Consider the following 14110-nt stretch of genomic DNA (forward strand, 5'->3'; position numbering starts at 1 on the left):
TGGCTGTGTTTGCCTTTATAAGTTTATAGAATAGCTGTGCCCCTGATTTGTTCCTAAGTTACTGAACAACAGGAAAGTCAAGTAACTTATAAATAGAAAAGTATGTTCGATTTATATTGGGTGATTTACAAGGAAGTTTTTTTCCACCCTGGAAACTAGGAAAAACATAAGCGTTCTTAAGAGAAGAAAAGGTTTTTCTTTAAGCCCCTCCCAGCCACCTCTTAAAGGAGTGGGTGGTACCGGTTTTCTTTGGGGCTTTCTTGGAGGTCAGTTGAGTGTCAGGAGATCAGATTGGATGTTAGTTTCTGTGGAAAGTCAAACATAATCATGGGAATGTTGATGTTCTAATGTCAGAGTGGGTCAGCAAGTAACACAAGTTCATCTCCTTTTTGCTTTTTGTTCATTCCCACCTGCTCAGTCAGATTCTTTAGAATGATAATGTGGTTTGGCAGGTATTCAGTTAATGAATCACTTTTTGCCTTATCCCAGCCGGCTGGCAGAGGGTTGACGCCCTATGCTTTGTCAACCTCATCTGCCCTAAAAATGTTCTCAGCATAGCCGTATGGAATATCTGAGGGCAGAATTTCTGTGGTGAGGAGAACCTCATATGGCATTTAGGAGAAATATATTTTTGATTAGGTATTGATTAGTAATGTTACTCACCTGCTTGGACTTAAAAGAAATCCAGTATGTGCAAGTCCATTGGGTTACATTTGTAAGGAAAAGAAACTTCTGCTGTGCTGAGCCTCAGCGTGAGGTAGCAGTGCCCCAAATCTAGTCCATAAGGCCCCTCTAGGGAAGCCAGGTGCAGGTCGGGAGCAGAGGTAGAAGAGTTGGAGGAGAATAGTAGAAAGTTCTATGACAGAGGAAACATTAAAGCATCTGTTGCCTGACAGTTTAGATCAGTTATACAGATACTTTTTCAGTATGTTCAGTTTATATATATATATTTCTCATTTCCATACAAATAAAGACTAAAACCATAAGAAAAATCGTATATGATAGAGAATATTAACAATTGAAATAATCTCTGATTCGGGCCATTTTTTGGTTGATGTGTGTATTTGTGTCTGATGGGAGGAATCAAAGCGATGTTATGCCTTCCTCCCATCAGAGTGCTATGTCTTACTCAAAAGAAAATCTTTTTACTGCCTTCTGCCTTTGTTTAGGCTGAAAGTGAAGAAACCAAGGAGCGTCTGTTTGAATCCATGCTCAGTGAGTGTCGGGATGCCATCCAGGCCGTTCGGGAAGAGCTCAAGCCAGATCAGGTAGGACTCTGAGCTGAGCCATGGGCTCTTGTTCTGGGCTGAGGTCCTCTTCAGTCTGTGTGTCGCATTCTCAGTGCACTGACTCTTAGCCACCGTTGTATATAGGTGTGATTGGCTAATGAACAACAGAAGCCTCTTCTGGGCTCCATCAGGTTGAGAAATTCTTTTGTCTATCCTGTTTCTCCTAATGGTTTCACGTATTACCTGGTAAGCTTTGATCTCAAATTCATATCTCCAGGTGGATTTCTCCAGTGCTCCCTTTCTCTAATAATATCACTGTGATTCATTCAGGCATCTAGGCTGAAAACCTCAGAACCATTTTTGTCTCTTTATTCCCTGTCACCAAAAACCCTGTTTATTTTGCCTTTGTAATTTCTCTCGCCTCTTGTCCATTTCACCTGTTACTAATAAGCCCTTTATATTATGCCTGGACTACCACAAAAGTCTCCTGATTGCTTTTCCTATCTTGGTTTCAGTTTGGTTTTCCAGACCTTTTTGCCAGAAGAACAGACTGAACCTCTCCAGATCCTATTTCACTGCCTACTTGTGAAAAAAGCCCAGTGATTCTCTGAGGTCTAGAGCAGTGGTCGCTAAACTTCTATGATCATGCACCCCATAAGTAAAATTGAGCATTTATCTCTGATAACATTTATTTGTAAATTATATACCTTATTATTCAACTGATTTGTGATATAGAAAATGTATTAAAATAAAGTTTTTAGAATTGAGATAGATATAAATAGAAGTTCTAGTTTTCTTCTTATACCCGTACCCTGAGGGTTATGTACACCCTACTTTAGATACCACAGTGTCTAGCAAATACATTTCAAACTCCTTGAGCTGGTATATGAGCCTCCGCTGGGTGTTTCTAGCCTGTTTCCAGTGTTGTACTTGGCTACTTCCCTCTGAGTCTTCTGCCTCAGGCTCTTGTACTCACTGTCTTATTGTGCCTGTCCCACTGCAGTGCATTCCTTACACTGTTGTCCTTTCCCCCCTCCTCACACCTGGCTTCTTCCACTCCCTTTTCACCTGTCCAAACGCTGGCTGTCTTTCAAGATGTGGCTCATAGCTCACTGTCTCTGAGAAGCCTGCCTATACCATCCTCGCCCACATCTCTCCATTTTCCAAATATCTGATCCTTGCAGCTATAATTTTTGTTTGATAGTTAATCAAGCATTGCCTTTTTAAAATTAATTAATTAATTTAATTTTGGCTGCATTGGGTCTTCGTTGCTGAGCACGGGCTTTCTATAGTTGCGGTGTGCGGGCTTCTCATTGCAGTGGCTTCTCTTGTCGCTGAGCACGGGCTCTAGGCATGTGGGCTTCAGTAGTTGTGGCACACGGGCTTAGAAGTTGTGGCTCGTGGGCTCTAGAGCACGGGCTCAGAAGTTGTGGTGTACGGGCTTAGTTGCTCCACGGCATGTGTGATCTTCCCAGACCAGGACTCAAACCCGTGTCCCCTGCATTGGCAGGCGGATTCTTAACCACTGCACCACCAGGGAAGTCCCAGTCAAGCACAGTCTTTTAACATTTTGTGTATTGTTTTATATTTACCTTCTCATTACATTTTTTTAAGATTATAAGCATATTAAAAGTAACTATATATTTCTTTAATCATCTGCCGTAGTACCTTCTGTATGAAATATTCAATAAATGTATGTTGGGCTGTAGTCGCATGTTTCCTCCTCCAGTAAAGCAGCCTTTATATATTATACTTCCCTTGATTCATTTAGCAGGAACATACAGAGCCCCAGCCTCATCATTCACTTTGAATTCACAGCAGCTGAATTCAGCAGACAGCTCACAGAATGTAATGAATATGGTGATAGCAAGGTGTTCCTGTTGCTGCTGTAACATTACCACAAACTTAGTGGCTAAAACAACACAAGTATATTATCTTACAGTCCTGGAGGATGGAAGTCTAAAATGAGTTCGTAGGGCTGCATTCCTTTTGGAAGCTCTAGGAGAGAATCCATTTCCAGTATTCCAGAGAGTGCACTTTCCTGCATTTCTTGCCTGTTGTCCCTTCCTCCATCTTCAAAGCCAGCAGCATAGCATCTTCTCTCCTGTCTGACCTCTGCTTCAGTCCCAGTATCTTCTCTATATTGTTGACCCTACTGCCTCCCTCTTATAAGGAGTCTATGTTTATGTTGGCCCCCCCTGGATAATCCAGGCTAATTAAGAGATCCTTCATCACATCTGTAAGGTCTCTTGCCATGTAAGGTAACATCTTCACAGGTTCCTGTTAGGATGTGAACATCTTTAGAGGCCATTATTCAGCCAGCCACAAAGGCAAGAGCTAACAGCACAAGGCATAGAACTTGGGTCTAAGACACAGGTCTTAAAATGGAACCGAGGACCATGGACTGTCTGCCTTAATGCTTTGGGTCTGAACACTGGACGCAGTGGACAGGAAGCCTTACTGGCCATTACTCTGAATCCTCTTATTCAAGTCTGATTTTTAGATGCCAGTGGCAACTGAGTGACCCTGTCATTCTAGAATATATGCAGTAGACCTCTGATATTTGAGGACCCTTAACTTACTAGAGTCTATGCCTGTATTCCAGGGCACTTGGGGGACCACACCATTAAATGAAATGGTCAACCTAGAGGGGTGGGATAGGGAGGGTGGGAGGGAGGGAGATGCAAGAGGGAGGGGATATGGGGATATATGTGTATGTACAGCTGATTCACTTTGTAATACAGCAGAAACTAACACACCATTGTAAAATAGTTATACTCCAGTAAAGATGTTAAGAAAAAAAAAAAATCGAGGTGGTCAGAGCCAAGGATAGGATCAGCCATTTTATCTTTACCTTTTCACTTTCTGCAGAAACAGAGAGATTATACCCTTGAAGGGGAATCGGGGAAGGTATCTAATCTTCAGTACCTGCACAGGTAAGGGTTGTGATGTTTTTACTTTTTAACATTGTATGATGTATCTTTGGAACAAAAGAGTATATATAATGTTTATGTACATTATAATTTATTGATACATACTAAAATCTGAATGCATCTATTCACATTTTATCATATGAGTTTTGAATTTGTATATTATTCTAATATACATATAATTTAAAATTTTTATACAGTGTAAGAACTAGAATACAGCCAGTAACTTTGAAGCTCCTTGTGGCCCCACCCTTGCTGATTCCTCCCCCTCTTCTGGAGCTAACCACTGTCCTTCCCGTGCCAAGCTCCCAGAGTGACTCTCCTCTGTGTTCTGAATGTTTTACATTGTCCCTTTTATATTTGAGTTCAATTTCAACTCAAGTTTACTTCCATCTAGAGTTTATTTTTGAGTGAGGTAAGGATCTATTTCACCTTGTTCCATGAGGACAATGGATTAGTCCAGTGTATGATTTATTGGCTGTTCTGTCCTTTCCCCACTGATCTGCAGGAATACATTCCATTTTCTCCTTGCGTGCTCTTTTTTTCTGGACTCTCTTCTGCTCTGCTGATTTATTTGTACTGACACCAGCACAGTGACTTACTATAACTTTTTTTTTTTTTTGCGGTACGCGGGCCTCTCACTGTTGTGGCCTCTCCCGCTGCGGAGCACAGGCTCCAGATGCGCAGGCTCAGCGGCCATGGCTCACGGGCCCAGCCGTTCTGCGGCATGTGGGATCCTCCCGGACCGGGGCACGAACCCGTGTTCCCTGCATCGGCAGGCAGACTCTCAACCACTGCGCCACCTGGGAAGCCCCTACTATAACTTTATCATAAGTCTTGGTATCTGGTCGAGCAAGTTTTCCCCACTAGGTTTCTGCTCAGGCACATCTTGACTGTTTTTCTCCCTTTGCTCTTTCATATGCATTTTTAAATCACCTTGTCAAGTTTAAATTTTTTAAGAGGTAGATCATTTTGTTTCACAGGAGAAAGGAGGAAGAGTGACATTTTTCGAACTTCCTGGGGAGAAATAAAATTCCACTTCTCCTCAGATTCTCTTTCCATGTGACCTTGATATTTTAATTTCTTAGTCACTGCTTATAACTTTTTAGTGAACCTGGCTGTATTTTCAGTCATTCCCGTGCCCCCCCCCTTTTATAAAAAAAGCAAAACCATAAAAACTCCTCTCCCTGCCTTAATCTCCGTTCTTAGGGGATTTGGTGTTATGTGAATGTCAAATTGACGGCTAGATGACTCGGGTGCACAGAATATCAGCAAGAACGGCCCTTAGCCATCTTCTTCAATAACCTAAGGAGAAAGATGAGGCTTCAGGAGGTTAGGGGACATGTTGGTAGTTAACAACCGTAACAAGGCAGAGGCAGTTGATCAACTTCCTAACCTTGAAAGACCCAGAGAGCTTCAGCAGGGCTCAGGAAACTTTCAAATTGTGAAGCCCCTTGCCCTTGGATCCATTCTCCCACTTCCACGTGTAGCTAGTATCAGGATCATAATCAGTTAGGATCGGAAGCCAGCTTTGGGGTAAATTGAAGTCGAGAATCAGGTAGCTCTTGTATTTTAATAAAACTCTTGTATTTTAATAAAGATGTATCTGGACTCCTATACTACTCTGAATAATAGTTACTTTATTTTGAGAGTTTGATTTTTCTACAGAGCTTTAGAAAAAACCATCTCATGACCTTTCCTCCCATTTCTCAGAAGCATCCACTTTTGGGAATTCCCTGATGGTCCAGTGGTTAAGACTCCGAGCTTCCACTGCAGGGGGCGCGGGTTTGATCCTTGGTTGGGGAACTAAGATCCCACAATCTATGCAGTGTGGCAAGAAAAAAAAAAAAGGTGGCAGCAGCCACTTTTAATTCTTTTTTTTTTTAATATTATTTATTTGGTTGCGCTGGGTTCTAATTTCGGCAGGCGGGCTCCTTAGTTGTGGTATGCGCACTCGTAGTTGCAGCAAGCATGTGGGATCTAGTTCCCTGACCAGAGATTGAACCCGACCCCCCTGCAAGGGAAGCGTGGAGTCTTACCCACTGCGCGCCACCAGGGAAGTCCCTACTTTTAATTCTTTTAACAAATTCTTTTGGTATTTACCTCCATGTCTCTAAATGACATGAGTTATGTTGCTACTTGTTGATTTTTGGCTTTCAGCATTTCTTACCACTTTCCCCTACAGCCTTCTCTCACCAATTCTACTCCCGCTCTTCACCCTGACCCCTCTTTGACTTCCCATCTGACTCCTACACAGGCTTCCTCATTTCCAATGCCATTAAATAAATTAATTAATTATTTTGCCGCGCCGCACAGCATGTGGGATTCTAGTTCCCTGACCAGGGATCAAATCCGTGCCCCCTGCAGTGGAAGTGCAGAGTCCTAACCACTGGACCATCAGGGAAGTCCCGATTTTAATTTCGAAGAGCTCATTTGTGTTCTTTGAATATTATTTTAAAACAGTGTCTCATTCTAACTTCACACCCACAAAGTCTTCACTTTCTGAAATTATTAATAATAGTTGTCTAAAGTTTTCTTCTCCCTACAAAGTTTGGTTCTTCCAAGTTGCTTTTTTCCCCCTCTCAGTCTTGGCCCCTTCTGTCTTATCAGAGGTTTTCCTTAAGTGTCTGGTGATCCTTGTTCATCCACTCCTGTTAAAGACTGTGTGTTGTCTGTTGGGAGCTCTTGCATGGAGCTCCTCAGCTGTGGCTTCACTGTAGGCGCTCTGGGTCTGCGTTTCACTGAGGACCCTGACTCCAGAATCTTGAAGGGTTTTTTCTCTTGGGCTGGTCAGATCCTCAGAATATATCAAGCTGTTCTTATTCTGGAAGCCGAGTAGGAGAAGAATGCTAGGAGGTCAGCCCTCAGAGCTTGACAGTCTCTTAACCCCCCTGGTTCATTATGGAGCCCCTGACCTCAGCTGTGCCTGTATCCCCTGTCCCCAGGCCTCTTTTATATCCTCCCTTTCCCAGGATGCCTCCAGCCTCTGCCACAGTGAGATGGGGATCTAGAGGCCTAAACACTTCTTAAGCAAACTTAAATAGTTACCATGTTTTTAATCGCCAAATATTAAAGGACTTTCCAGATGGTACAGTTAAAATAAGCAGGCATCACTCATAGTCTCCGGTATATACACACATTTAATATGCATAACCCTCCAAAGAGACTGTCCCTCGGTATTTTCTGAGAAGAGAAGGTCATCAGCTGAACAGGAGCAGCTGTTGTGCATGTACGCTGTCCCTGTAGTGTGGGCCAGGCAGGTAACTAGTCCTTGTTCCAGGGACTAGCTTGCCATCCATTAGCCATCTTAAGGACCAGCAGTGTCCTCTGAAATTAGTAGCTCTCTGGCTCTTTAATAAAGATACAGAGAGGGGCTTCCCTGGTGGCGCAGTGGTTGAGAGTCCGCCTGCCGATGCAGGGGACACGGATTCGTGCCCCGGTCCGGGAAGATCCCACATGCCGCAGAGCGGCTGGGCCCGTGAGCCATGGCCGCTGAGCCTGCACGTCCGGAGCCTGTGCTCCGCAACGGGAGAGGCCACAACAGTGAGAGGCCCGCGTACCGCAAAAATTTTAAAAATTTAAAAAATAAAGATACAGAGGATATAATTCAAGCTAAAATCAGATTTTGTCATAAGGTTTCATACTGGTCCCCTGCAGTTAGCCACTGAACAGCAGCCAGAATTGAAGGCCCTTGGAGCTTGAGGCCCAGGCCGGAGAGCCCTGCGATATGACATGCCCTCACCCCCATAATTCCCTAGGGCAGTCCCAGCTTGTGGTCTAGTGCTCCTCCCAGAACATCAGCTTCCCTCATAACCTGAGCTGACATGTGGTCCATTCCAGCTACCTGACTTACATCAAGCTGTCAACAGCAATCAAGCGGAACGAGAACATGGCTAAAGGCCTGCAGAAGGCAGTGCTGCAGCAGCAGCCGGAGGATGACAGCAAGCGCTCCCCCCGGCCCCAGGACCTGATCCGGCTCTATGACATCATTCTTCAGGTGACCCTGGAGGGCTGGGAATGCAAGAGCCTGTCCTGTGTTTGTGTTGGACACAAATGACTGAGCTTTGCATAGCGAAAGGGCTGTGACAGCCAGGAGCTGTTAGCGTCTCGATAAAAGATAGAGGTCTTGTTTTCGTGCCATTTCAGCCATCCGTGAGCCCGATATTCAGACATGTTGATGTGTAGACACTTGTAAACCACAGGTATTCACTGAGCACTTCCCCTCTGCAGGGTGGTCTCCCGTATGCTGTGGAGCATCCTGGGACCTGAGGTCACTCTGCCTCGGCCCACTGGGAGCTCACCAATGAGTAAGGTTGTGAGACCCCTGCACATCTGCACTTATTCGTGTAGATGCCACAGGAGTGGGCTGTCTGAAATGAGAATTCAGAGCCGGAGAAATCCCCTCTAGCTGAGAGGGTCCAAGAAGTCTCTGAAGGAGGTGGAGTGTGACTGAGAGAGAAAGGACACGTGGGCTTTCAGTGTCAGAGAGGAGGGTGGAGGTGACACCAGATGTGGCTGCTGCTGAGTCACGCGTCACAGACTTTTTCCCATTATTTGAAGCCTAGACTCTTTCGTTTTGCCCATGTCTGTTCTCACAAGTCTTCTGTCAAACTGTCAGTGCGAGGCCTCCTCTTCATGAGTTTTCCTGTTGCATCTGTTGTGCAGAATCTGGTGGAATTGCTCCAGCTTCCTGGCTTAGAGGAGGACAGAGCCTTCCAGAAAGAGATAGGCCTTAAAACTCGGGTCTACAAGGCTTACAGGTAAGTGCCTGCGGGACAGACAGGGCTCTCCTCTACCATCCAGTGGTTCTAGAAGCCTTGGGAGTACGTCCCTGGAAGGTTGGGTATGTGATCAGAGAGCAGTTAGCCCAGCGTGTTCAAGGGAAGTTTCAGGTTGTGGCTGGGAGTTTCCAGTGCAGTTTTGCTCTTTGGAAAGGGGAGCTGGAAAGCACATACATTACCTGTCTTCTCCCTTCCCTTTCCTTCCTCCTCCCAGTGGAAAAGGGATAAGTGTTGGAAAAAGCGTTAATTAGCAGAACCAGAGCAGCTGATTCAGGGAGACTGAACTGAGTTGGGAGAAAGCTCAGTGTCTCAGTTTCTTACATGCACCGTGCTATTTGTAACTTGGGAGTGGACTGTGTAGCAACATGGGGTCTAGACAGAATGGCTCAGTAGAGCCCTGAGTGCTTTTGCCCTTCCTTTTCTGGCCCGCCTGCCCCTGCGCTCTCTGGCTCCTGCCAAAGGCCAGCAGCGTGCAGGCTCTGTTGATCCCAGCAGAGTAATTGCTGTTAGGAAGAGGTTTGTTTCTTTGGATTTGGTTTTTGAAAGACATGTGCAGAGGTGAACGTTTGCGACCTCGATGTGTGGGCAGTTGTGGGTGGGTTTTATATCTGGGCAGCCTCCCTCCTTCCTGCCTGTCTCCAGCTTCCTCCCTGTGCCTTTTGGGAATTACCTCTTTTTTGCAGAGCCAACAGTAAGTAAAAGACAGTGGGTCAGCTTTGGACCTACACTTGTTGGCTCCAATTTCGGGGACAAGTCCGCAGGTTAGGCTGGCAAACTGGAACAGTGAGAACGGTGGGATCTCCCATCCCAGGTAGTGAGCCTGAGGTTAAGAAACTTTACAATTTATTTAGCCTAAACAGCAAGGAAAGCCTTGATCTTGGGTGATTTTTGCTTAAGAACACTGTGGCTCTTTCCTTCCCCATCAGGTGTTTCTTCATCGCTCAGTCCTATGTGCTGGTGAAGAAGTGGAGCGAAGCCCTTGTCCTGTACGACAGGGTCCTGAAATACGCAGATGAGGTGAATTCTGATGCCGGAGCCTTCAAGAACAGCCTAAAGGTGAGCTGTTGTTCTCTCTTGTTTTCGAAGCCCTGAGCACTTTTGCTGTGAGGCTGCGACGCCTTCCCAGACTGGTCCTGCCTGGTCAGCCATGGCATGTGGTACATCCCTGAGTGCCGAGGAGCTGCGGAGTGCAGCTCATGGCAGCATTCCAGGCCCGAAGAGGACTCGGGTACCAAGAGGGACGGCCTTCCTCTGGTTAAAACCACCCTGAAGTACTGTTCTCAGACTCGGCTACATGTTGGAATTGCCAGGGAAGATTTTTAAAAGGTGGATGTCCGGGTTCCACCCTCAGAGATATTGGTTCTAATTGGTGTGGGATCTGGTATGAGCATTGGGGTCTTTTAAGCCCCTCAGTTATTCTAATGTGTAGCCAAGTTGAAAACCACTGGTGAAGCCTTTCCACACAATGTGTGCCTGGACCAGCAGCAGCAGCATTTGGGAGTTTGCTAGAAATGCAGGTTCTCAGGCCCCACCCCAGGCCTGCTGAGTCAAAAGTGCGTTTTGGCAAGACCCCCAGGTGACTTGGGTATATATCAAAGCTTACATGCTGATCTGGTTTGATTTAGTGATTGTTGAATGGCAGCTAGCTTTTTAAGCTTGTGGACTGCTGTGAGGTTATAGATTCTTAAAGCACTGGTCCAAGGAATCCATGTGTGTTTTATAAGTAGAGACTTTAGAAAAGCGGGCTAGGGTTACTGTTCCTAACACTGTCACAGGCAGTGTGAGAGGGGCTGCTGTTGGGGCACTCGTGTCTGCTGGGAACAGCCCTGGGCTCGGGGGTGGAGGAGAACTCTGGTTTCTCCCTTCGGAGAGCTTGTGGTTTTGCTGCAGCCATGGGACTTGCATAGGACCCACCTGTGAATACAGAAGAAGATAGAGGGTGAGGTCAGAGAAATAGGAAGGAGTACATGGGAGGCGGCTGTGGGCAGAGGGTGGGCTGGCGAGTGTAGCAGCGTCATCTGGTAGGGTGCCGTTGGAATGTGGAGACAAACCAGTGTGGATGGCTTATCTCCGGAGAGAAGTAAGAGGCATTTTACAAAAGCCCATCTGACCTAATGTGACGGCTGGTTTCAGGGGAAAGCGTTAGGGAACAGAGGTGTAGGGGATTCAGCAGTATCCAGACCTAGTCAGATCTTTCCCAATTTGCCGAGTAAGAGGCTGAGGCAAGAGAATGGCATTGCCCTTGTAGAAGGGGTCAGTGGGTGGGGGCTCAGGCCCTGGAGCCAGCCGTCCTAGTTCTGAAGCCCCGCCCTACTGCCACGGGGAATGTGACTGGACACATTCTTTGGCCCCTCTGTGCTTTAGTCTTCTCATCTGTAAAATGCAAGTACAAACTATCTCAGGATTATTGCGAAGATGAAATGAACGATTATGTGAACTACTTAGAGCCCTGGCACATAATGCATTTAGTATATGATAAATTTATTAATATTATCATTGTTGTCATTATTATTTCCAGGCAGTATTACTTAAGCCATGGCATAGATTTCCCCCTTTGAAACAGGCTAGTTTTTGTGTGTTGTTTCTTTTAATAGGGAGACCATTTAAAAAAGTCTAAAATTCATGAAAATACCAGTGGGGTCACTTAGCTCAGGTTAGTGTGGTGCGCTTCTCTGGCCTGACTCCAGCTCACGAGTCCCCGTTTTCCACATTGTTACAGGACCTGCCTGACGTGCAAGAGCTCATCACGCAAGTGAGGTCGGAAAAGTGCTCTCTGCAGGCGGCCGCAATCCTGGGTGAGGCGCCTGCCTGTTCTCTGCGGCCTGTCTTCTCAGACTCCCCTTCACTGCTGCTCCTTTTCTCTCCCACCCCCTATGCCACTGTTTTAAGATTGAAAGGGGCTGTTTTGGTTAATCTGTAAGCAGTTTTTTCCTGCCATTCCTTCTGCCCCATTGAGGCATCAGGTTATGTGGAAGAATTTAGAGAAACGCTGTTGTGCTGTCCATTCTGCCTATCAGTGTCTTGCATTCAACGGTGCTTGCTTCGCTGGGCCGACCACATTGGTCTGGGGTTAGTTGTCTGTTATCTGCACTACTTCTCTCTGAGTTTGGACTCAGGAGGCAGAGGGCTAACTCCCCACAGATGGGCTACTTTTGCTCTTAGCATTTAGAACCCAGACGTGTGATAGGTGTCATTCGTGACTATGGTGTGTTATAAGTCCCTGTTCTTACTGAATCCTGTGAAACTTTCAGATACAAATGATTCCCACCAAACAGAGACCTCTTTCCAAGTCAAGGACAATAAGGTGAGTCTGGGCTGTGGCTTGAGTCTGGGCTGTGGCTTTTGAGGAATAAAAAGGATTCATAACTTACTAGGAATGTGTACTCATTTGTAGAAGGAGGACCCTAAATTTCTAAGTGAACACCCTACTTCCCTCCCTTCTTTTACTCAGGACCTGAAAGCTGCCTATGTAAGATTTGTTAGGTGTCATCTAGATGGTCCCAAATAGAGTTAGGAACCTGCTGTGTGCCCTGGCTAGGAGCTGTGACTTGGACATCGGACAGGCTTATACCTCAGTCCCAGCCCACCTCTCTCAACCTCTCTAGATTTCAGTGACTCTCAACTATAAAATGACATGAAAGCCCCTCATAGGAGGTTTGTGGGCATCGAGTGAGATAGCACATATAAGCTCTGAACTGGGTGCTCGGCCCGTAGTGAATGTTCCACCAGTGGGCTGTGATTAACATCTGGGTTCCTGCTTTTGGTTTGACTTCCAGCCCCTGGTCGAACGGTTTGAGACATTCTGCCTGGACCCTTCCCTCGTCACCAAGCAAGCCAACCTCGTGCACTTCCCGCCGGGATTCCAGCCCATCCCATGCAAGCCTTTGTTCTTTGACCTGGCCCTCAACCATGTGGCTTTCCCACCCCTTGAGGACAAGTTGGAGCAGAAGACCAAGAGTGGCCTCACTGGATATATCAAGGGCATCTTTGGATTCAGGAGCTAACCAGGCTCTTCCTTGGGGGCAGGGGGAGATTCTGACTCTTAATCTGTATTGTGAGAAAACCCCAGAAGCTTCCATGATATTAAATCCAGGTCTGCATTGGCCCAGGGCAGAAGTTTAACATCCTCAACCCTGCATTCCTATGTCTTGTGTGTTTGTACACTTCCATTCTTAACCAGGGTGCTAGAAGGGCACCCTGTTGTCTTCTGATAAATATGTGCAGGGTCCTGTGTCCGTCCCCTGGAGGAGGGACCCCTGCCGTCTGGTCTCATGTGAGCCTTTGGTCAGTAATGTGGTCGTGGGGGTCCACACCAGGCACAGATTGGGGCTGAGAATGTTTTGTCGTATTTCTTCAGTACCATGGATTTGAAATGAACTCATTCTTGCTGTGAGCATCCAGAATCCCTTGAAGAGTTTGTCCGTGACTAGGAAACATTGGCAGCCTTATTCCCCTTCACCTCCAAGTGAAAGTTAAGAAGTTTCAGAACAAGCAAAGAGCTCTATTTTTAGAAGAAATATGTTACACTCAGAAATGATGAAAACAAATCTTATATTAAAAGGCAAAGATGCTGGATACTGTGCCCATTCTTTGCACATCCTCATTCACGTCTGGTCCCAGCTTTCTCCTCGGGAACCTTGTTGCAAGATCCTATCATGTCATGTGGATCCTGACTTCCTGGCAACGTGGGTATGTCTGATGCCTGATACGAGTGATGGAGGCACTGTTTCTAAAGAGTTCCCAACCTGTAATTTTTAGATGCCATTATATTTTCATCACTTCCTTTCCTTACCCTTTATTTTTTCTTCATCACTTGTTTTTATTTCTATTATAGTATCAATAATAGGAGTCACAAAAGTAATGTCAGAAAGCAAGGAATAAAAGTGACTTAAACATGAGATGCATGAAACCCTCTGTGGGCTCAGAGGTGCCTCTGTTTTCCCAGTGAGCTGCAGAGGAAATCGCCAGAAGTTAGGAGAGGGTGGTGGGAAGACAGATCAGATGTGTCCCTTAGACTTGAGCATTGGCAGGGGCTTTCGAGATGCTCAGAGATAAGAACTCTTCTCCCCCCAGGATTTGCTTTGGGTCAGAGAGTCTCAGGAAGCTGATCTTTTTAAATTTTAATTGAAAGTTTCATCATTTCATCATCTGTGCCATGCAATTTAGGGGT

The 14110-nt window shown here is 45.9% G+C and overlaps 1 protein-coding gene across 1 annotated transcript in view; it reads left to right on the top strand.

The window, feature by feature from the left end:
* SRP68 (signal recognition particle 68) overlaps positions 1–13515 on the top strand; it is a gene marked incomplete at its 5' end in the record, with an annotated part of 29258 nt that extends 15743 nt beyond the window's left edge. The window contains 8 exons of the mRNA XM_079725230.1: positions 1170–1268; positions 4101–4165; positions 8000–8156; positions 8825–8919; positions 9867–9996; positions 11660–11735; positions 12192–12244; positions 12717–13515. Coding sequence (XP_079581356.1) covers positions 1170–1268; positions 4101–4165; positions 8000–8156; positions 8825–8919; positions 9867–9996; positions 11660–11735; positions 12192–12244; positions 12717–12944 — 903 coding nt within the window. The 3' untranslated portion in view covers positions 12945–13515. The remainder of the gene's footprint in view (positions 1–1169; positions 1269–4100; positions 4166–7999; positions 8157–8824; positions 8920–9866; positions 9997–11659; positions 11736–12191; positions 12245–12716) is intronic.
* Between the last annotated feature and the right edge of the window lie 595 nt (positions 13516–14110).

Source organism: Hyperoodon ampullatus (genome assembly GCF_949752795.1).
Source record: "Hyperoodon ampullatus genome assembly, chromosome: 19".
Lineage (NCBI taxonomy): Eukaryota > Metazoa > Chordata > Mammalia > Artiodactyla > Ziphiidae > Hyperoodon > Hyperoodon ampullatus.